The sequence below is a fragment of the Cynara cardunculus genome (assembly GCF_001531365.2).
Source record: "Cynara cardunculus var. scolymus isolate 2C chromosome LG 13, CcrdV1, whole genome shotgun sequence".
In the NCBI taxonomy this organism is placed as follows: domain Eukaryota; kingdom Viridiplantae; phylum Streptophyta; class Magnoliopsida; order Asterales; family Asteraceae; genus Cynara; species Cynara cardunculus.
In genome coordinates this window covers 11,277,634-11,300,486 of record NC_037540.1, presented here as the reverse complement: position 1 = coordinate 11,300,486, position 22,853 = coordinate 11,277,634, and the positions used below count along the sequence as shown (strand labels likewise).

The window sequence follows — 22,853 nt, the reverse complement described above, 5'->3', positions numbered from 1 at the left end:
GCACTTATAAACTAAACGTCTCATTAAGTACGCACTCTAATAGGATGCCTAATGATGGTTGACGTCCTAAAACACCAATTTTATTTTAGTACGATTCATAAGCTTGCTTTCAGGCTGACTTTCATTCATATACTTATAAGTGTATACATAGTAAGTGGCGTATTTTTGTATTATTTTTTCTAAGTTCAAGGGCTAACCACAAATAAAAAAGAACAAAGGTGCAACCAAAAAAACCATAATATACCATAAGGGTGGTGCATGGTTGGTTTGAATTTGGCTCCAATGGTCAAAAGTATCAGTAGGTCTCAGGTTCAAATCCAAGGAGGAATATAAATCCCCTTATGGTCACGGAGATTCAAATGCGGTGACTCCAGACTATCTGCAAGGCAGATGGTCGCCTTGGGATTAGTCGGCTCGCATAGCGGGTTGGATATCTAAGTTAATAAAAAAAACCCATAATAAATAAGTAGTTATTTTGTGTATTTTGTTTGTATTAATTGCAATCTACCTTTAAAAAGTGTCACTATTACTTTAATAGCGACTTCAGAATAGATTGTATTAAACTTTAGATACTTTCTATAATAATGCATCATTTCTTTGAGATATTTTGGAAACAATTAGTAAATGAAATGCTCAAAATGTAAGCATTTTCAGGACCACAAAATTTGTAAAACGAATTATTATATTAAGTCATCACCTTTCCTCAATGACTTTTCCATTAAGTGTTTTAAGTAAATTTCGTCTTAATCAAGCATAACAAATGTTCAATGGATTTAGATGCAACAAATCCCATCCATTCATTTTAAAGGATTTAAAATTTTGATAATCAATGCATTCTAGTTAGCTTTGAATTGTGGATTAATTATATATTACTATTGGTTATTTATTAAATCAGATTGGATACATCTAATATTTTAAACCAATTATGCATACAATTTACTTAAAACATTACTTACAAATAGATATCCATATAAGTCGAATAATCAATATATATATGTATGTATGTATGTACGTACGTATGTACGTATGTATGTATGTTCATTTAAGAAGTGATAAGTATTTGAGAAGTAAATAAGTGATCATAATTCTTCATCTGGTCAACATTTGGAGTTTTGACTGTGAAGTCCGGATAATTTCTCGCATGGTATGCGAAAGATAGAGAGGTAGTTTCATAACTTTTACAAAATAGATGACAAAACAAGTGCATATGTGAACCCTTGTGATTCACATACGAATTATAACTCGTATGATTCATATATGAACTAATTAAAAAAGTCACGTATGAACCCGTTTGATTTACATATAAACTAATTAACTGATTCACATATCCACTTGTTTGCTGTTTATTTGTAAAAGTTATAAAACTATCCCTCTATTTCTCGCTTGACCAGTCAAAGCCGTGAATTTTGACCAGTCAAAGTCGCAAATCTTGACCAGTCAAAAACACAATTCCTCACCAATCTTGATCGTATCAAGGGCTAGGATCACTTCTTAAATATTTACCACTTTTTAAATGAACTTCTCCATATATATATATATATATATATATATATATATAAATGCTTAATCATTTGAGAACTCCAAAATTTATGAGATCTGTGAAAACTTCTACCTTGAGGTTTTGTTTCACATGACTTTTTTCCATTTAAGCATATGATTTAATGTATTGAATAATATATTTAACGAAATTGCAATGATGTATAAGTTCTCAAGGTTATCACAATTTCAATGGGTTCTCAAAATAAGGTTCCATATTTATACTATATTGTAAAACATTTGACAAAAACTCTTAAAAACCATTTTTATGTATGAAGTATTGTTTATTGATGCATATTACTTAAAATTCAAGATTACAAGTAATTATGCGTAAGTACAACTTATTTAATCTTCATGTTTGAATTTGTGTAACTAACTGAAGATAAACATGATGGGATTTGGATTGGAATGGATTTGGAATAGAATTAAGACTACCAGGCGGCTCTTCATCTTCCAGGCGAGTTTTCAGGCGATTCTCCGGCGTTTCTTCAGACAAGACGACCTTCAGGGCGAGGTAAGCTTCCAGGCAAGGCGTTCTTCCAGGCGAGGCGATTTCCAGGCGACCTCCAGGCGTCCCTTCATCTTCCAGGCGTTTCCTCAGGGGTTTTCTGGCAGCGATGGCAGTAGCAACAGCAGAGAAGAAAGGTGTGATTGAAACCGATGGTTGGCAGAAGGTGGATAGGAAAGGCAGGCGCAAAGGTAGGGTGTCCAATTTCTTCTTCACTAGATTTCCAGAAAATTGGGATGAGGTAGCTTTGGAGAGCATGTTCAAAAGGTTTGGTTGAATTTCGTCTCTTTATTTAGCTAGAAAGCGTACGAGTAAGGGGACCAGGTTTGGTTTCGTAAAATTCTTTCATGATGGTGATGAGAAAGCTCTAGAAAGGAAGCTTAAAAGCATTACTATAGGCACAAAGAGTCTGATTATCAATCTAGAGAAGTATGGCAATGGAAAAAAAGGATTATTATGGGGGAAAAGACGCACCAGCAGGCTAAAATGGTCAATAGAAAGGAGGCATGGATCCCGCCTAATCGACATGCTGAAAACTTCAAGCCAGGTTGTGTGGATGGTAGGTCGTTTAAGCAGGCTGTTATCGGCGAGAATCTTCAGAAAGGCGAAGATAAGGTTATCCAAGCAGAAATCAACATGGATTATGTGGAAAGGCTGCGTAAGAGTTGGGTGGGAAGGTTCAAAAGTATTGAATTGCTTAGAAACTTAAAGAAAATTCTTCAAGAAAATGGAATGGGTGCTTGCAAATTGCAATATGTGGGAGGTTTGTTTGTTCTTTGTGAATGGAGCTCAGAAGAGGTGGTCGAGAAATGTTTAGTTGAAAATAAAGATATGCTAAAACACTGGTTCCAGGATGTTAAAATATGGAATGAGAAGTTTCTTTGTTAGGAGAGGTTGACTTGGATTGACATTCAAGGTTTGCCTTTAGAAGCCTGGTGTGACGTAAACATTAAAAAAATTGCAGAGATGTTTGGGGAGATTCTTGAAACCGACAAGCCTTCTTTCGATAACGATATGGTATGTTCTTTTGGTGTCCTGTTAGCTACTAGTATGGCTTGTGTGAATTCGGTGGTGAAGGTGAATGTAGGTGATAAAATGTGTTATGTGAAGGTTTTCGAAGACCATAACCGAATAATTTTATTGCCCCCTTCTAATGACGTTCAATCTAGGTTTGATTCGGATTATGAGGACGATGTTGACTCACGCGACGATATCAGACTCTCTTTCAGTTGACTGTGTATCACCAGAATTCTCAGATAAAAGGGTTGAAGGGTGCAAATTGCAATCATGGGATGAAGACAAGTCTTCTAAAAAGTCAGTTCCTTTAGGAACTGAGAATGTTTTGATCCCTAATCAAAACCCGAGTTCGGATAAAAGGCCTAAGCATCAGGCCCAGTGCTCTATTTCCAAATTTTTTGCGGAAGCCCATAATCAACAGGCCCAATTTAATAAAAACTCAAAATTTGGTCTTGAATTCTCTGGCAATTGCAGATCTTCATCTTCCCATAGCTCTCGGCCTATCTCTGTTGAAGTTGTGGCTGAGTCAAAGGAGGCGATTGGAAATGCTATCGGAGTTCAATACAATGAGGAAAAAGCAAGGGGTGCTAAAAACAGGTCGTAGGGTGTTTCTTTGTGCTGAACACCTGTGGTTTCCGTTTTATTTTTTGGGTAATTTTCTTCTTGTCATGAAGATTCTTTCTTTAAACTGTTGTGGGCTGAAAGCAAATGGAAAGTTTGGCAATATAAAGGATCTTGTGCAAAAGGAGAAGTGTTTTGTGTTAGGTTTGCAGGAAACAAAATGTTATAGTTTTTCAGATGCTTGGTTTGTGTCGATTTGGGGAAGCAGGAGCTTTGGCTATGTCTTTGTGAGTGCTTCTGGCCGCTCCGGGGGTATTCTTTTATCTTGGGACGATAGTGTTTTCTTTAAAGAGTCGGAAATTAAGGGGGACCATTTTTGTGGGGCGGTTGGTTTGTGGCAAAATGTGAATAAGAAAATTGGTATGATTAATGTCTACAATCCTCAAGCTCAGGCGCAAAAGGCAAAAGTCTGGGAAGATCTTAGCTCGGTGATTCAGAGTGCCTCAGATGTTATATGGGTAATAAAGGGGGATTTCAATGCGGTTCGCTTTCCTGAAGAAAGAATGGGATCTAATTTTGACTCTAAAGAGGCTTCAGATTTCAACAATTCTATTTCTTCTTCTGGGCTTCTCGATATTAATTTTTGCGGCAGACGTTCACTCGATTTAGCAAGGATGGTTATTTGATGAGCAAGCTTGATCGCTTTCTGGTAACCTCTAACGTTTTCTCTATTTAGAAGGATCCTTCTGTGCAGGTTTTACATAGATCTATTTCAGATCATTGCCCTATTCTTTTGAAAGTTAAYGAKTTTTGTATGGGGCCTAAACCRTTTAGAGKTTTTGACTCATGGTTGGGTATTGATGATTTTCAAAATACGGTCATTTCTTCTTGGTCTTCAAGCTCTTTCCTTGGGGCTGCTGATTTTGTGTTAAAGGAGAAGATTAAAGCTCTTAARAAAGACTTGAGAATTTGGTCAAAAGAATTTTTAGCCAATAAATCAAAAAGGAAAGATGAGATTCTTAAAACCTTGTTAGATTGGGATTCTAAAGCTGATAAGGGGGGTATTTTAGCTGTTGACTGCCAAAAAAGGGATGAATGGATTTTTGAATTGATGCTTTTGGAAAATCGAGCAAAGTTGGATATCCAACAAAAATCGCGCTCTAAATGGGCTTTAGAAGGGGATGAAAATTCAAAGTTTTTTCATAATTTCGTTAACTATCGTCGGAGAAGGAACAATATTAAAGGGATTATTTGCGGCGGGGTTTGGAACTCGGATCCTTTGGTAGTCAAAAGTGCTTTCTTACAGCACTTTGCCGACAGATTCAAAGAGCCTTGCTCCTCTAGACCAAAGTTCATCAGCCCTCTTTTCGCTAAATTATCGTTTGATGACGCCATTTTCCTGGAATCGCCTTTTTCTGCTTTGGAAATAAAGGAGGATGCTTGGTCTTACAATAGGTCGAAAGCTCCTGGGCCTGATGGTCTAAATTTTAATTTCATTAAGAAATTTTGGTCAGTGATTGGCAGGTCTATTATTGAGGCGGTTACTTTCTTCGAAAAATCGGGCAGGATAACCAAGGGATGCAATGCTTCTTTTATTGCTTTAATTCCTAAAAAAATCGATCCCTTGGATATCTCGGACTATAGGCCCATATGTTTACTTGGTTGTATGTACAAAATAATTGCTAAACTTCTAACTAATAGATTGGTGAAGGTTATGAGCAAGATCGTCAGTGGCAATCAATCTGCCTACATCCCGGGAAGGCAAATGTTGGATGGTTGCTTGATAGCAAATGAAATTGTGAATCATGTCAAAAAGAAGAAAATGAAAATGTTTCTCTTCAAGGTGGATTTTGAAAAGGCCTATGATTCGGTTAACTGGAATTTTCTCTTTCATACAATGAAGCAAATGGGATTCGGAGAGAAATGGATCAATTGGATTAGAGTTTGCTAGAAATCTGCTTCTACGTCCATTTGATAAATAGAACGCCTTCCGATGAGTTTCACATGCAAAGGGGACTAAGGCAAGGAGATCCCCTTTTTCCGTTTCTTTTTTTGCTTGTAGGGGAAGTCTTACAGCTCATGATCAGATCTGCTTGCAACCAGGGGTTGTTTAAGGGCATCCGACTTGCAAAGTCCAATCAGAATCTTTCTCTCCTTCAATTTGCGGATGACGCTTTAATTTTCGGTAAATGGTCGTGTAAGAATTTAGTAACTCTTACTAATATTCTTAATTGCTTTCATGAAGTTTCAGGACTGCGAATAAATTTATCTAAATGCAATCTTTTTGGTTTTGGAGTTTTGGAGGCGGAGGTCAACAATATGGCAGGTATGTTAAAGTGCAAGGCCTCTTCTTTTCCTTTCATTTATCTGGGGCTTCCTGTTGGTGGTAACATGAAGAAAAAAGCTTCATGGTCTGTTGTGGAAGATAAATTCCTTAAAAAGCTGTCAAATTGGAAATCAAACTGCCTTTCCATAGGCGGAAGATTCACTCTGATCCAGTCGGTGTTATGTTCCCTTCCACTGTTCTACTTTTCTCTCTTCAAAGTGCCCAATTCAGTTATTAAAACTTTGGAATCTATAAGGAGAAGATTTTTTTGGGGACATAAGAAGGAGGAAAAAAATGCATTGGGTTGCTTGGGAGAAAATTTTGTGCTCCAAGTCAAAAGGTGGTTTGGGTGTCGTCTGTTTAAAAGTTAAAAATGATGCTTTGTTAGCAAAATGGGTCTGGAGGTTCCTGTCTAGTTTTAATACGATATGGAAGGATGTCATTTCTGAATTTTATGGCGAGGGTGGTGGTCTCTTTTCTAATAGGCCTTTGGCTGGAAATAGTGTATGGGTTTTTTATTGTCAACACTTGCAGGAATGTGAAAGTGGCAGGTCAGAATGTAATTCACTCGTTTACGAAAAAGATTGCTAAAGAGTCTAACTCTCTCTTTTAGAAAGATACAAACATTGGTCAAGGGTCAAAGCTGAAAGATCTATTCCCTAGACTTTATGCTTTGAAAAGGGATAAAAACGCCGTCTTCAAAGAAAGATGGACCTATATTAATGGTTCTTGGTGTGGTGCATGGGACTGGAAAACAACGATTAGAGGAAGAAGCTTAGTTGATCTTCTAGCTTTAGAAAGGCAACTATCTCAAATGCCTTTTAATACTTCGGGTGAGGATGTGTGGTCTTGGAATTGGAACAAGAAAGGGATTTTCTCGGTCAACCACATGTCAAAGTTAATTCAAGGGGTTGTTGATTCGAATGGTGGAAGCAATGAACCGTGTTTTTGGAGGCCTTTAATTCCGAAGAAGGTAAACATTTTCACTTGGCGTTTCCTTAAAGAGGCTATTCCCGTAAGGTTTAATCTTTCAAAGAGAGGGATTCAGTTACAGTCTTTGGAGTGCATCCTGTGTGAGAAAGGTGTTGAAACAATGGATCACTGTTTCTTTTCTTGTTCGGTGGCAAGCATTCTTTGGAGAAAAATTTGGGCCTGGTGGGATCTTAAAGCTCCACGTCTTTCCTCGATGGCTGATTTTAAAATGCTGATCAAACAAGTAGGATCTCATCGCAAGGTTGGAGTGATTTTTTTATCAGTTTGTGTTGTGGCACTTTGGCAGCTTTGGAAGTGGCGGAATGAAATTCTTCATGCTGAGGATGGGATGAAAACTAAGAAGAAAGGTGAAGATCCATTCCCTTGTGTTCAAAATTTATCGAAGCTTTGGATGGGGAACATAAATCGTAAGTTCCATCTTAATTGGGATAGTTGGTCTTCCTCTCCTTATTCTATTTAGTCGTTCTGTCTGTTTGGGTTAGGTTTTTGCCTCGGTTTTGTTTGGGGCTGTTTCGGTTTTGTTTTGGTGGATTTTTGTATTTCTTGTGTCTAGCTTCTTGCTGGATCTGTTGTTTTATATATTGGTTGGTTTGGTGAGAGTGATGGCTATGCCGAAGCTCTCTTCCTTGTCCTTCATTTTTGCCTTTCAAAAAAAATAAAAATTGAAGATAAACATAATCAAATAGAAGATAAACATCTCATTTTAAATATAAAAAATCTAAAATATAATTAGAATAATCATTGAGTTCTAACAAAATACTTAATTATTATCTATATAAAAAATCATATTATTAAACCAAAAATAAAAAAAAGAATTAAAGAAATACACAAAAAAGAGAGAAATTTACAATAGTTAGTTTGGTACTAATACTATTTTTTTTCAATTTTTTATGTTATATCTTCATATTTATATTTTATTCAAAAATAAAAACATTATCATTTCCTCAAAACCACATAAAACTGTATTATAACATCAACCGAGACAAAAATAAAATAAAATATTAAAATCGAGATATATCTCGTTGTATTGTGCGAGTACCCTTCTAGTATATATAAAATTAGATGGTAAGTGATTGATAAAGGAATCAGTAATCAGATGCTAATTGGATTGGACTGAATATAGAAAAACCATAATTACGATGACCGGTCCGATTCAAAATATTAATATTTTGGATTTTATCGAATCTAATTATAACTGAATATCTAATTATGACCAGTCAATTGTAATTGGGGGTTTTTCATTATAATTAAATCGAATGATTTTTTTACAAAAACACCTATCAATAGTGCGACACAATAATGCATATTTTTGTCTTGTTTTTAGAATATGACATATAATTATAAAGTTTAAGATAACTTGATAAAGAGAATGTTAATTATAGACTCCACGAGGGACCACAAGCGTTCCAACTATTATTGTAGACGTCAGATTTGTAATGCATGTTTTCAAAAAGATTACCGATTTACATTAATGTCCCGTTTGGTTTGCAGAAATGGAATAGATTTGGATTTCAAATCCATTCCACAATCACATGTTTGGTTTGTTGAATTGTCCGGATTTGAAGTCCTAAGATTTAACTGAAATCCTACAAACATAAGATTTTGAAATCCTTAGGAGGTACTCGGGATTTCATACGATTGTGTGAAATAAGGTTTTAAAAATTATTAAAATTTGTTTTGAAATAATTGATTAATAAAAATGTTAATTATATTATTTTTATAATTATAAATAATAGAATCCAATTCTATTCCAAATCCATTCCAATCTAAATCTCATCATGAAATTCAAATCCCTAAAAATTGATTGATGTAGAAAAATCTCTTATATGTTCCAAAAAATTGACGTTAAATAGAAATTAATTTAAGGGCTGTTTATCAAACACTTACTCGGGTAAGTGAAATACCAAGTCATATTCCCTTACCGGATGAATATGGTAAAGACCAAGAATCTTACCCGGTAAGAGCGAGACAATGACTAAAAGTCTTACCCGGTAAGTGAGGACGACGACTCTTACCATGGTAAACGCTTACCGGATAAAATGTTGCATACGATACCGTTTTGTTGAACTAAAATATTACCCGATAAGTAAATTATAGTGTTAAATTTTACCGGTAAACGCTTACCGTGTAAGTATTTGGTAAACGACCCCTTAGAGTAATTTGATAGTTTGATACACAAAATGTATCATATTTCTTCTATTTTATTCTAAGAAAGCATTTAATTAAATTGTTTGTGCAAATATAGATAATGCACATCACACGTTGATATATATAACATTCGTTTTCAACAAGATTTGTCTTGTAAAGTGTGATAATCGTTTATTGGTTTAACAAGTCTGGGATTGTTATAAAATTGGTTGGAAAGGTTAAGGGTTGCTTTTGTTAAGTGATGAAAGTTGAGGGGTATGTTTTGAAACTTAGATTTAAAATATCTTCCTTAGGAACGATCAAATGCAAATCACCCTTTTTGTGCAAACCTTATAAAACAATCTCATCCATCCATTTTCTTGATTAATGGTTATGATTAAAATGTGTTATATTTGAAAAGTAAAAAAAAAGTTTAATATTTAATCAAGAAAGAGCAAAATTGTCAAACCATTTTTAACTTCCACCCATATTGTTCAATCCTTTCCCATTTTCAAATAATTTTATTTTGTATAATTTTATTTCATCAGTGAAACTGGTGTCATGACTAAAACGTTTCGAAAACAAAATAAAATGACTTCATTCGTGAAATTGAGTTCATGTTCAATATTCAAAAAGGAATTACCCTTAGATTAATCTTCATTTGATTAAACATTATTGGATTTGACAAATATTTCATTAGTGAGATCGGTTTATGAATGAAATTATTTTACAAAATAAATAATACGATTTCATTAGTGAAATTGGTTTCATCAATAAAAACATTTTGGAAACTGTATCTCATTTTTTTCGTTAGTGAAATTTGTTTCATTGTTCGTCTGTATAATGAAAATTAAGCCAAATATGGTTCAGTCAATGAAACATTTTACAAAAAACCGAATAACATGTTTTCGTTAATGAAATTTGTTTCATCATTGAAATTGGTTTAAATGGACTCCACAATTTCCAAAAACTGAATGACATTGTTTTAGTAGTGAAAATTGTTGAAATGTTTCCTAACCAAAATGAAATCGGTTTCATGGTTTCTAACCAAGTTGAACTCGGTTTTACATATAAAACTAAATATTATTCAGTCAATGAAACACTTCAAGAACTAAATAATAATATTTCATTAATTTTTAAATTTGTTTCATGTTTCTTAACCAAAATGGAATTGGTTTCATGGTTTATAACCAAGATAAAATTGGTTTTATTAATGAAACATTTCAAGACCTGAATACTATTATTTCATTAATGAAAGTAGTTTCATAATTCCTAACCAAAATGAAATTAGTTTCTTTTTTGAAACATTTTAGAAATTGTACAACATGGTTTTTGTTTTACGAACAAAAACAAAACAATATACTCAAAATCTGGAAAATATCCCAACTATATTATTAATAAATCAATAACTACTTGTGGCTTGAAAAAAAAATACCGATTTTTTTGTTATTATGACAATGAAATAAATAATTTCATAAGAAATAAATTATTACAAATAGACTTTGTAATTGATGTTGTATTTTTAATTTAATAAAAAATATAAAATATTAATGGTAATAATTATATATTAAAATCAATTGATCTGCAGTTTCCTTAAAAACAATTACTCTATTTAATTTTCCATATTTAAAAACAATTAAAATATTACCAAGATTATTTATTACAAAGTAAAATGACATTCATACCATTATTTATTAAAAATAAAGAGAAAAACATGAAATTATTCTATTGGTTGATGGTGGTTTCTATTGCGTACATGAAATAGGAGGTTTGCAAAGTAAACCAACCCCCCCCCCTCTCTCTATATATATATACTAGACAAGTACTCGCATGCTGCAGTGGTAAGTAAAAAGTAATGGCACCTTTTATTAACCAATCAAAATATTTTGAATAATATAAAATCAAATATTTTTTTCTATCTCAAATAATGAAGATTTACATATATAAGAACAATTCAATTCTTTTATTTCATTTCATTGAAAGCACAAGATAAATGTCTCTCACTTGGTGTTTCTAAGAATGATGATAACACAATCATCTGTATGAAACATCTTGCTAATAAATCCATCTTTATTAAGCAGAAGAGCTTTCTTCTTGCATTTTCCTATTCTCAATACCTCATCCACAAAATATAATTGAGAATCTCAATAATCATGCCCACATCAAGAAGATTAAATACATGATTTACATCATCAACTATTCGACAGTTAATCGGTATCTTTAGATCATGATTCTATTTAGACCACGATTCCATACCAGAAGAATTCTCAAATTGAATGCTACTGCGGGTACATGCGAAGAAATGACAAAAAAGGCTATATTTGCCAGAAAATTGGAATTAAATTATTAAATAAGTTAGTGTATATCTTGATTTTTTTATTGACTTGTTTCCGAAAGAGGTCATACATTTTGTCTCTATGGAGTATGGACTGAGGAGAAAGGGGGCTCAGTGGGAAGAGGATTGTACCGTGAGAGAAGCAAGGAGGTTACCTTAACCGCAATGAGGGGAATGCCGAAGGCAGTGCTAGTGATTGGAGTGAAGTCAGAATAAGGTAGTCGTACTGGAAGAGATGAAATGTTGGCGTCAGTCCTACATCTTATCTATGTGGTTTGAATTATTCGCTTAAGGTTTGATGAACTTTTTGCTTTTAGATTGGAAACTAACCTCTATACATATCACCCAACATTTTCCAACGCCATGTTGCAGTGTCAGTCAAATGCTCTAACACGTCCTAGAAGCTTTCTATTAGTTTTGGCAGTTGATGAGTACATAGATGTGCAATAATAGTGTCAATCTAGGTGACGCAAGTTGATAGATAAACAACCTACCTTGAGAATTTACTCCTCTCAGGCCAAAGAGACCTCCGAATAAGAAGCTTTAGTGATAACTTTGTAGTTACCATATTCTATAGTGAAAGTTTGCATGCACACGATAATAAGCAGGCTTTGATCCGTAGAAACACAAAAAACAATCAAATGCCTACAAATTGTCAACAATAAGCATCTTATTTGTATATTTAGAGCATATCTTTAGAAGTATAATCCATGCAAGATTTAACATACCACCATTTGAAATTTATGTGGTAAATACTTATCAGACAGTAGTAAACTCTATTTATGTCTTGTACTAATTTACACCTATAAATACCACAACAAATACCATATATACAGTATAGTTTACCAATTTATCAGTCAATCTAAATAGGGATGGAAATTTCAGTTACCAGTACTTACCATCAACTTGATAACGCCATTTTTGGCGTTCTTCTGGTACCTTTTTCCATGGAGAATTGCTTGGTTTCCAAGCACACAAAGCTTATTTTTGCCGGTTTTATTATAAGATTGTACAAGAAGTAATTTTTCAAGGGAATTTGTAAATATTCGAGATTTTGGACGCCATTTCAAGAAATTATGGTCCTTTGCAATAAAGACTCAAAAGGGAGTCCAATGGTATATTTCAGAGGAAAAACAAAGCTAAAATGAAGGACATGACCGTGACCAAAGTGAGTTTCCATGCGAGTTAGAGCAACTCAAGTGACTTTGAATTCTTGGGTGAGTTCCCACGCGAGTTAAGTCGTATAGAAAGTTGCAATGGCTCATGTGCACGTTTTAAAGACTTCTACAGCTATGATTGAAGGGATTCAACTTCCTATCCAAAAAAGTGTGGCTAGGGGTGATTTGGAGAGCATTTTTGGTAGATGTTTGCAGATTAGGAGCGATTAAAGATGCAAAAATGCCTTAGAAGAGACAATTAAAGAAGATTCGATTTGCGTTTAAGCTTCACAAAGGGAGTTTTTTAAATTATCCAAATTTGTTGAGAAATCAGTGTCTAGATTTATGAACTTTCTTCTTGTTTTGTTATTAGTCACCACCTACATGAACTAATGTTTAGATGTTGGGGATTGGATGATTTTTGGTTTGAAAGCATATGAACACGTAATGTTGTGACTTTTATTAGGGTTTTCAGTTAATGAATCATATGATATATTCTTAATACTTTTGTTAGCCTGATCAACTACCAACTGATATATTTATCTTGATTTATCTTTGAGAAAAGTGATTTGAGATTAGATTCATAAATTGTATGCCCAATGTGAGAATTTGGATAGAGATATACCAGTTAAAACCTTATTACTGTCTTACAACATTTTTCTGAATGAACTCCAAATATCATGTGTTGAGATCGAGAGATAAAATATACGATTTACAAGGATAAATTTGTTATAACTCGAGAGAGAGAGAGAGTAATAGTAATAGTGAAAGTAAGGATTGTGTATTCATTTAATTGGAATTACCTGATAACTATTTCAATTGAAATATTCTGTGTGGAAACCATTATGATTCCAACTCCCATATGTTTTATCCTGATAAAGTTTCCACTTTTTGTTCTCTAATTTGTTCAAGGTTTTCTTCTGGATAATTCGATAATCAGTTTTTAGTTCCAATCATTCAACTTAGACCATCCCGTTATAGTAATTATATATAGTCATTGTGATACTCAGTGCCTAGTCCCCTTGGTTTGATACTCGTACTTACCGTACATATTATTTAATTCCATATATCGTAAACTTGCGGTTAGATTTAGGAGGTATAAACTCGCTTATCACAACTCCGTCTATAGAGATTCATTCCTGGACATATAACAACTATAATACGTTTATAAACATATATCACCTTCATTATGATTTTGTAAGTGCATTAAATTTTTCCAAGGACAATGCCCTTCCGTTGAGAAGAACCAACAAATGGTTTATTCCATTCATTACCAAGGTGGGACTTCTAAACATGGTACTATTGTAATGGACATTGTACAATTTTCAGTACAAAAAGACGAATAAAATCCACAAAGCAAAAAGGAAGTACCATTACCGAAACTCTCTCAAACAGGAAAATAGGGTTTTTGAAAAAAATACCTAAAAATGTTGGATTATTTCTCTGATTCTCCTTCAATTATCCATCTGTGGAGCAGAGGACAATGGATTAAGGTAGATAATTCTCAGGGAAGAAATTGTCAGGAGTTGGAAGGTGGTTTGAATATCAATTCTCAGGGTAATGAGGCGAGTGGGAGGTTAATAGCTTTGAGTGTTGCACACAAAGTACAAGATAGAGTACTTCTTAATTTTCAACAATAACCGTTTAAGCTCTTTAACAATATTGTGTGTATGCTTGTATCTGTGTTAAAAAATTTAAATTTTTACTAAAGAGGATGAAACGAATGTTGAAGATGATGAAGATGAAGACGAATGTTGAACAAGTGCTTCGTTAACCTACTTAACCCTTTTATTAACAAATTAACTTGAGAAACTTGATGTGTTACAATATATATATCGAAAATTAGACTAATATTGCAAATATATTCATAAAAGAACTAAACATGTCTATTGAGAAATAGTTCAGGGACTAGTTTTGTAATTCCTAAAACAACCATTTGTATTTATCTGTGCTATATTATAAAACATTCTTAAAAACTATTTTTTATGCATAAAGTACTGCTTATTAATGCATATTACTTAAAACTCAAGATTACAAGTAGATTTTGCGTAAGTACAACTTATTAAAGCTCCATATCTAAATTCGTGTAACTAACTGCAGATAAATATAATCAAATACATGATAAATATCTTATTTTAATAATAAAAAATCTAAAATATAATTACGATAATCATTGAGTTCTAACAGAATACTTAATTATTATCTTTATAAAATTTTATATTATTAAAACCAAAACAAATTATTTCATTATTAAACTTAAATTAAAGAAATTACATACAAAATGAGAACTTTCAAATAGTTGATTTGATATTAACATTGATATATATTTTAAATTTTTATAATATCTTTAATTTATATTTTATTCAAAAATAAAATCAAAATTATTGCTTTTTTTAAATACATAAAATCGTATTATAACATCGACATAGATAAAGAATAAAATAGAACATTAAAATCAAGATGTATCTTATTACATTGTGCAAATACCCTTCTAATATTTTATTTATTAGTCAGTATTTATTCCATATTTGATGACTCACGATCATCACCAAAAGTGAGGGGTGATTGCTTGTAAGAAAAAAAGTTACGTATAGGACTTGATAAACTAAATTAACATATGCACTACACACATGTTCATTTTCTTTGGTATATATCCAACATATTATATTTAGTAACTTTTAAATTAAAAACAATTCAATTTTGCCTTTTTTTAGTTATGTGTATAATTACATAATACTATCATTTAGCCTATGTTTGGCATAATTGTTTATAAGTTAATTATTGATTGATAAATTAATTGTTAGCCGATAAATAAATGATAATGTAACATAGTTTAAAATGACATACCAAAAATTAAATTGGAAAATATATAAAAGACATAAAGAATGAACATAAAACAACCAAGATGGATACGATGTTTACCTACATCATACGCTTGTACGTACATAATAGACATGTGAAAATCTCTCTCTCTCTCTCTCTCATACATATATAAAGAGAGACGATGTTTACTTTGCAAACCACGTTATTTATATAAACCGTACAAATCTCATTCAATCAATCATAATTTTTTTATTTTGTTCATTTTTTGTAATTATGAGAGGTTGATTAATTATTTTTATTGTGTAGGGTGTTAATCATGGATATTATAATTTTCATTATTTTAATTTTAGAAAAATATAAGAAACTGTTTCATTAAAATTTCATTAAGTATTATATGAAACAATTTCATAACCATATATGAAACAATTTCATCAAAAAAAGTATTATATGAAACAATTTCACAAGATTAAACTATTTAATGAAATTTTTTCATAAGATTAAACAATTAAATCGACGGATAAAGATGGTTTGCACGTTTTGTACAGATTGAGTGGTTTGCATTTGATTACTCCTCTCTCTCTCTCTCTCTCTCTCTCTCTCTCTCTCTCTATATATATATATATATATATATATTTGTACAAACCACTATCATCCATCGATTTTATTGTTTAATTTTATGAAATTGTTTCATATAATATATTTTTTTGATGATGATGTTGTGTTATATGGTTATGAAATTGTTTCATATAATACTTATAAAATTTTAATGAAACTTCTTCATGTATTTATCTAAAATTAATAAAATGAAGATGATAATATCCATGATTAACACTCTCTACAATAAAAATGATTAATCAATCTCTCATAATTACATGAACAAAATAAAAAATTATGATTAGTTGAATAAACTTTATACAATTTGTATAAATAACGTGGTTTGCAAAATAAATCTTCTATCTCTCTCTATATATATAGATAACCTTAAAAAGATGACAACTAATTACAACCAAGATGGATATGATGTCTAACTGCATCATACACTTGTACATACACAATAGACGTGTGAATCACATACACGTGTGCTTACACACACACATATATATATATATATATATATATATATATAAAGAAAGAGAGAGTCGAATTCATATGAGAATGATTATTTAAGAAAATAAGACAATAGCCGAATCACATGTGATTTTACATTAACATCACATACAAAATCACATGTGATTAGCACGACCTTGCCACGTGGCCATAATGTATATTTTTTTGTTTGTTAATATAAAATCACATACAATTTTATGCGTAATTTGATCATTCTCTTATTTTCTAAAATATATCATTTTTCGTATGAACATAATTCTATATTCATATATATATCATACATACATACATACCTAAAGTTGTAAAAAAGCCCCCCGTATCTTTCTTTTTTCTTCTCACGAGACCCGTGTGCCATTGCAACAAAAAAGAAAAGCATATATAATAAAAGAAGAGTATATCATCACAATCATATATCTGTTTAAAATAATGACAGTACGATGAAAAAATAACGTACAAATTATGTGATCTAACACCATAAACATGTGAATAGTATTGGAGGACATGCCAACAAAAACGTGTCTTGTTGGTGTCTAACTTAAAGAAGCATTTTGATGATTTAATTTGTTACACATTTTTTGATCAAATTAATTTCATGTAAGTTTTTATAATTCAATATTTTTTTTATTGTTGTTATTTAACATATTTATAAATCTACTAATTAAATATTGTTTTTTTATTAACCTGAATATTCAATCCGTTATGCGAGTAGACTAATCCCAGGACGACCACTTGCTTCGCAGATAACCTGGAGACACCGTATTTGAACCTCCATGGTCACAAGAGGAGTTCTTATTCCTTCTTGGATTTGAACCTGAGACCTTCTGGTACTTTTGATATTTAGAGCCAAACTCAAACCAATCAAGTACCACCCTTGTGGTTAAATATATTTCAATTTAAACTAATATAATTATTTACAAAAAACCGAAGAAAAAAAAAAATAAAATTCAAACTTAGCTTATATGTTTTTAACTCGTAACATAACAATTCATGTTTGATATTATAGTTGATGACGAAAAACACGATCATACAGTTCTTGAAAAAAGCAAATACATGATCTTATTTCTTATTTGACATAAAAAAAGAGCTTTTGAATCATACACAAACATATACCAATTATTTTAATGAAACTTTTACGTTAAAGATTGTAAAAACTGGAAAAAATTATTTATAGATAACAATAAAAAGATATCCAAATTTGCTTAAATTACGATATAAAGTTGCGGTTTCAAAATCTATACATCTGGTTTAAAATAGAAACGGTTTTACTTTATAAACAATATACAAAAAACCACCATAATTTTTTTTGATTAACCTGAATATCCAACCCGCTATGCGAGCCGATTAATCCCAGTACGACCACCTACTTTGCAAATAGCCCGAAGTCAGTGCATTTAAACCTCTGTAGCCACAAAGGGATTTTTATTCCTCTTTTTTATGTAATTATATATTTATGTGATTATATTTTGTTTTAAATAAAAAATGGAAAAAAGAGTTTTACTTGGCAACATCAAAGTAAACAAAAAGATGAAGGTAGTGGATTACACATGCAAAACATTCACGTACCTAAACTTTACAAGACATCTTAGCTTCTAACACCATTAATGGAGGACATATTAAAATGTCAATTTAGTCCTTACATATTTTCATTGCATATATAAACCCCATAACACCCTTCAACCATTCCCAATCTTGTTCTCTCCAAACACTCTCATTTTGGGATCTTGGAGGGAGAGAAAAGGAAAAAAAAAACGAAAAAGAAATCGATCTAAGGTAGACGACGGAAATGTCGAACGGATGGTTATCGAGTTTCTGCAAGCAAGGAAAGCCGTATATGGGTGTTCTTTTTTTACAACTGGGTTATGCTATTAATGGGATTTTAGTGAAGTCTGCTTTAAATGAGGGCTTAAATCCATACACATTTTCTGTTTATCGGAATGTTGTTGCAGCTGTTGCTTTTGGCCCTTTTGCTCTATATTTCGAAAGGTATCTTTGTGATTTCCTCTTTCATATTATTGCGAGATTGTGTCAACAATTTATATATAAAATTTAATGAGTACGGACGATGTGTTTTTAAATACCATCCACGGTCCACCTGTTTGCTATACAAATATTATATTGTAACTACAAATAATTTGTTGATAAATTGGTTGTAACTGATTAAGTGGTAATATATGGGGTCACCAATTGTTACACTAAGGGGGGTGTTTGGGATTTGCTTATTTGAAACAACTTATGCTTTTCTATAAAAATGTTTATCAACTTATTATAAGTTAGAATGATTTAACTTCTTCAAAAACTCCTTATTACCGGTTTGTCACCGGTATAAGTTGTTTATCCAAACACTCAAAAGTGCTTATTACCAGTGTCACACCGGAATAATTCAATAAGTTGTTTTTATAAGCAATCTCAAACACCCCCTAAACATTAATCGTAATATATCAAGTCATCTTCAATGGATCACCAATTTTGCCGATGGAATAACATTAACGAACGGAATTTAGTGTCACATTATCTATTTGTATGATTTTGCTTTCGTAAATGGTCATTCGATTTTGAGATCTACGTATTTTTACTTTAAAAGTTTTCAGTTTTAAGAGTTTTTACTTATATTATTTAATATAATATTATAAATTAAATTTATTTTTATTTTTATTTTTAAATTTAAATTTTAGTAAATCTAATTTTTGCGTCTCGAATGTTTACATGAACACATGTATCATTTTCTATGTATTAAATAACTTTTATTGTTTAATGAGATGTTTGTTTTATATAATAAGATAATTTCTATTAAATTACTGAATTAGTTCGGTTAAAATATAATTTATTACTGTGGTTATAGTTTATATAGGTAATAATTAGTAAAAATTTATTGCATTAAGGGTAAAACAGAAACATAATATACTCTGTTTTCTATAAAAACAGTGTTATTCCGATACAGATAATTACTATTTACATATATGAGAGTTTTTTAAATGCAGTAACTAATGTCGGTATTTATTTACATTACAGGAAAATACGTACCCAGATGACATTTTCAGTATTCTGGAAGATATTGTTACTGGCATTTATAGAGTATGTACTTGCATTGCTGTTGCAGGCTTCATCTTCAATAACAAACAATACGATTGACGAAACAAAAAGTCAAAATGGTTTTAAATTAGTCATTATTTTTATTCGATTTATTCCACAAAGTCATGATGACATCACTTGGATCGATTGGTGCTTTGCTTACGGAGGAGATTAGAATTTTGAACGGAATTGTTTTAATATCTGCAGGCCGGTTATGGACCAAATATTATACTACACAGGGATGAAGTATACGACGGCAACCTTTGCCATCGCAATGTGCAACGTTCTCCCGGCGTTGACTTTTGTCATGGCATGGATCTTTAGGTACAACTTCACTTGCTTAATGTACAATTTGCATTAGCATGTGAGTGAGTACTAAACTTAAATTCTGTATGTAGGCTAGAAAAGGTGAATGTGAGAAAAGTGCATAGTCAAGGGAAGATCTTAGGAACCCTGATTACGGTGGGTGGAGCCATGGTTATGACCCTTGTTAATGGGCCACCGGTTCCATTGCCATGGACCAAGGGTGGCACCGGGGTGCACAATTCTCTAGACTCCTCTGCAACCGTCTCTCAAGATCAACACATCAAGGGTGCCATCATGATCACTGCTGGTTGTTTTTGTTGGGCTAGCTTTTACATTCTTCAGGTAATTAAACATTTATCAGTTTTTTTTTTTATTTAAAGTTTTACCTGAATCCTTTATAAGATGATATAAATATATATGTGCGTATGTAATCAATCTTGTATTTCAAATTTTCAGGCTATGACTCTGAAGGAATATCCGGCTCAGTTATCGCTGACGACACTTATATGCATGATGGGTGCTTTGCAAGGGACCGTCGTAACTTTGGTTATCGAGAAGGCTAAATCGGGCATCTGGTCCATGCATAAGGAGACAGAACTCGTGGCTACTCTCTACAGTGTAAGAAACTTTTTAAGGGAAAATCATCAAAGTAGTCATTTTTAGGTTAGAAGATGCATCAAATAGTTGTGTTTTTTCAAATTATCACCCGTGAATTAGCAAATCGACATAGAAAATTTGCGGATTTATCTTTTCAGGCATTTTCTGTCGGATGGTGAGCAGCCTAAAAACAAAAAGATATGCTTTATGGGCCATATCTATTTGCAGATTTATTGGCTATTTCATGATAATGTTTAAAAAACAGATATTTTATTAAATTTTTAAACAGAGCTTGCTAGTTTTTGTGATCTTCCCACTTTGTAATTACCTTTCTACTTGTATATATGTCTTTAATTTAGTTTCTAATTTTTAAGTTTTATTTAAAGTCAAAATGATTTTTTTATAGGGAATTGTTCGATCGGGTGCTAGCTACTACGTTTCAGGGCTAGTGATGAAGGAAAAAGGACCCTTTTTCGTCACGGCCTTCAACCCTTTGGGGATGGTGATTGTTGCGATTGTGAGCTCATTTGCGTTAGCCGAGAGATTGGTTTTAGGAAGGTATACATTTACCATTTTTGTTATCTACACGGAAATATTTAGTTTTGTCGATTTTTAAATCTCCAATATTTTTTTCAGGGTTGTGGGGGCGTTTATCATCGTTGTCGGTTTGTACCTAATAATATGGGGTAAGAGTAAAGATTCGAGTTTGTCGAGTTCAAAAACCAAAGAGATAGAAACGTCTGATATAGAAAAGCCTTATCTGGAAACGTGCAAAGATCAAGATCAAGATGGTACGAAGGCGAGAAAAGAAGATGATAGAAGTGAAGCTAATGTTTGATTAATTCTTTAATCAACACAATAAGTGAAGAAATTCTTCAAGATTTTGAGGTCTTAACTGATTTCAAAATCGGCGGATGAGATTGGTGGCTAATTAATTTCCGATGTGCGACATTGTTTTAGCTACTCGTACAAAAGTTCAATCTCAATTAGGTTTTGAAGACCGCCGACTGTTTTGTTTGTCTGTTTTAACTTTGTTAATACTTATGGGATTATCCAATCAAATCCAATATTTGTTCTTTTAAAAACGTGACATAATTAAAACCTATGTTTCCAAATGAAAACAACACCTAAAATTAGGTTTTTAGGCCGCCCCAACTGAATTTTGAACGATAATATTTTGAAAAATGTCTTATAGAAAAACCAATGTAACGACTTATTTGTTTGCATCTTATTAGACTGATCAACTTCGTTAATAAAACCTCTCAGATCATATTCTTCATAGCAACATCTTGTAACGTCATTTAACAGAATTCGAAGCTATCGGTTTTATAAACTTATTTCCTATCAAGTACTTTATTAATTTCTCAAATAACAGTTATACATTTTAGAAAACTCGGTCAGTTGTAGTGATATCTGTTATTGTTTGAAATATATTAAATACCATTACGTTTTGTTCAGAGTAAATTAATTTTATCAACAAATTTAGCTTCTAAAACCCTTTTCCGTTTCTCTTTTACTACAAATCCGTATACGTTTTGTCGTATTTTAATAAACTCGTGATCTGGAAAATGCTCGATCTTTAAGCAATATGATTTAAGTTTGTGATTACAATACTTTACATAAATCATAGAAATTATTCACATGCTCTAGGTTTTCGAAATTATAGGGGATTAAATCACTGGACTTTGTTATGAGCCCATTTTCTTTTGAGGTTATTGGGCTCAAAAAAGCCCAAGACTACCAAGTTATAAGTATTTGACCATCTATTTTGTGAAAAAAAAAAAGTGAGATGTTCTTATTCTACTATAAACATATGATGGATTCAATTGTTATTTTGTAAGATTACAAACATATAAGGGTTATACATTGATTTTGCTTGGGTAAGTGGTGGGGTGTAATTATCATTATGCTAATTAAGAAGCATGTTCCTTGTAAATGTAAATGTACAGTACCACTAGGTCCTAGGTTCAAATCCAAGGAGGAATAAAAATCCCTTTGTGGCCACGGAGGTTCAAATGCGGTGACTCTGGGTTATCTGCAAAGCAGGTGGTTGTCCTGAGATTATTCGGCTCGCATAGCGGATTGGATATCCAGGTTAATAAAAATAATCTATTGTTTTGTTTGTATAAGAAAACGATCCTTGCCAACACGTTAGTTAAGGAAACACATCTAATCTAAGTGGGTGAAGAATCAATGACCCTAGTTTCAGAGTCAAGGAGGAGGAAGAAACACACAAAATGGATTGACCTCTTTACGCAGTAGCGATCGTAGGAGGAAGAGAACCATTGGAAAGAATTTCAAAATGACCCTGATAGAAATTGCCATGAATCATGTGCAACTATTAATAAGAAAGTTTCGAAAGATCTTATCATACAGATAACTGTTCAAGGG

General features: G+C 32.3%; 1 protein-coding gene across 1 annotated transcript; it reads left to right on the top strand.

Moving 5' to 3' along the window:
* Positions 1-18,217: 18,217 nt before the first annotated feature.
* LOC112525574 (WAT1-related protein At2g39510-like) lies at positions 18,218-21,547 on the top strand. The gene is made up of 7 exons (XM_025135759.1): positions 18,218-18,473; positions 19,500-19,562; positions 19,767-19,883; positions 19,958-20,207; positions 20,322-20,483; positions 20,869-21,020; positions 21,099-21,547. Exons 1-7 carry the CDS (start codon positions 18,274-18,276, stop codon positions 21,298-21,300), a joined length of 1,146 nt encoding a protein of 381 aa, XP_024991527.1. The 5' UTR covers positions 18,218-18,273; the 3' UTR covers positions 21,301-21,547.
* Positions 21,548-22,853: the final 1,306 nt, after the last annotated feature.

Excerpts from the sequence above, each read along its gene's own strand:
- LOC112525574 (XM_025135759.1), top strand. The coding sequence starts at position 18,274 with ATGTCGAACGGATGGTTATCGAGTTTCTGCAAGCAAGGAAAGCCGTAT. Across the intron at positions 19,884-19,957 it reads GTCATGGCATGGATCTTTAG|GCTAGAAAAGGTGAATGTGA; the intron begins GTACAACTTCAC and ends TTCTGTATGTAG. Across the intron at positions 20,208-20,321 it reads CTAGCTTTTACATTCTTCAG|GCTATGACTCTGAAGGAATA; the intron begins GTAATTAAACAT and ends TCAAATTTTCAG.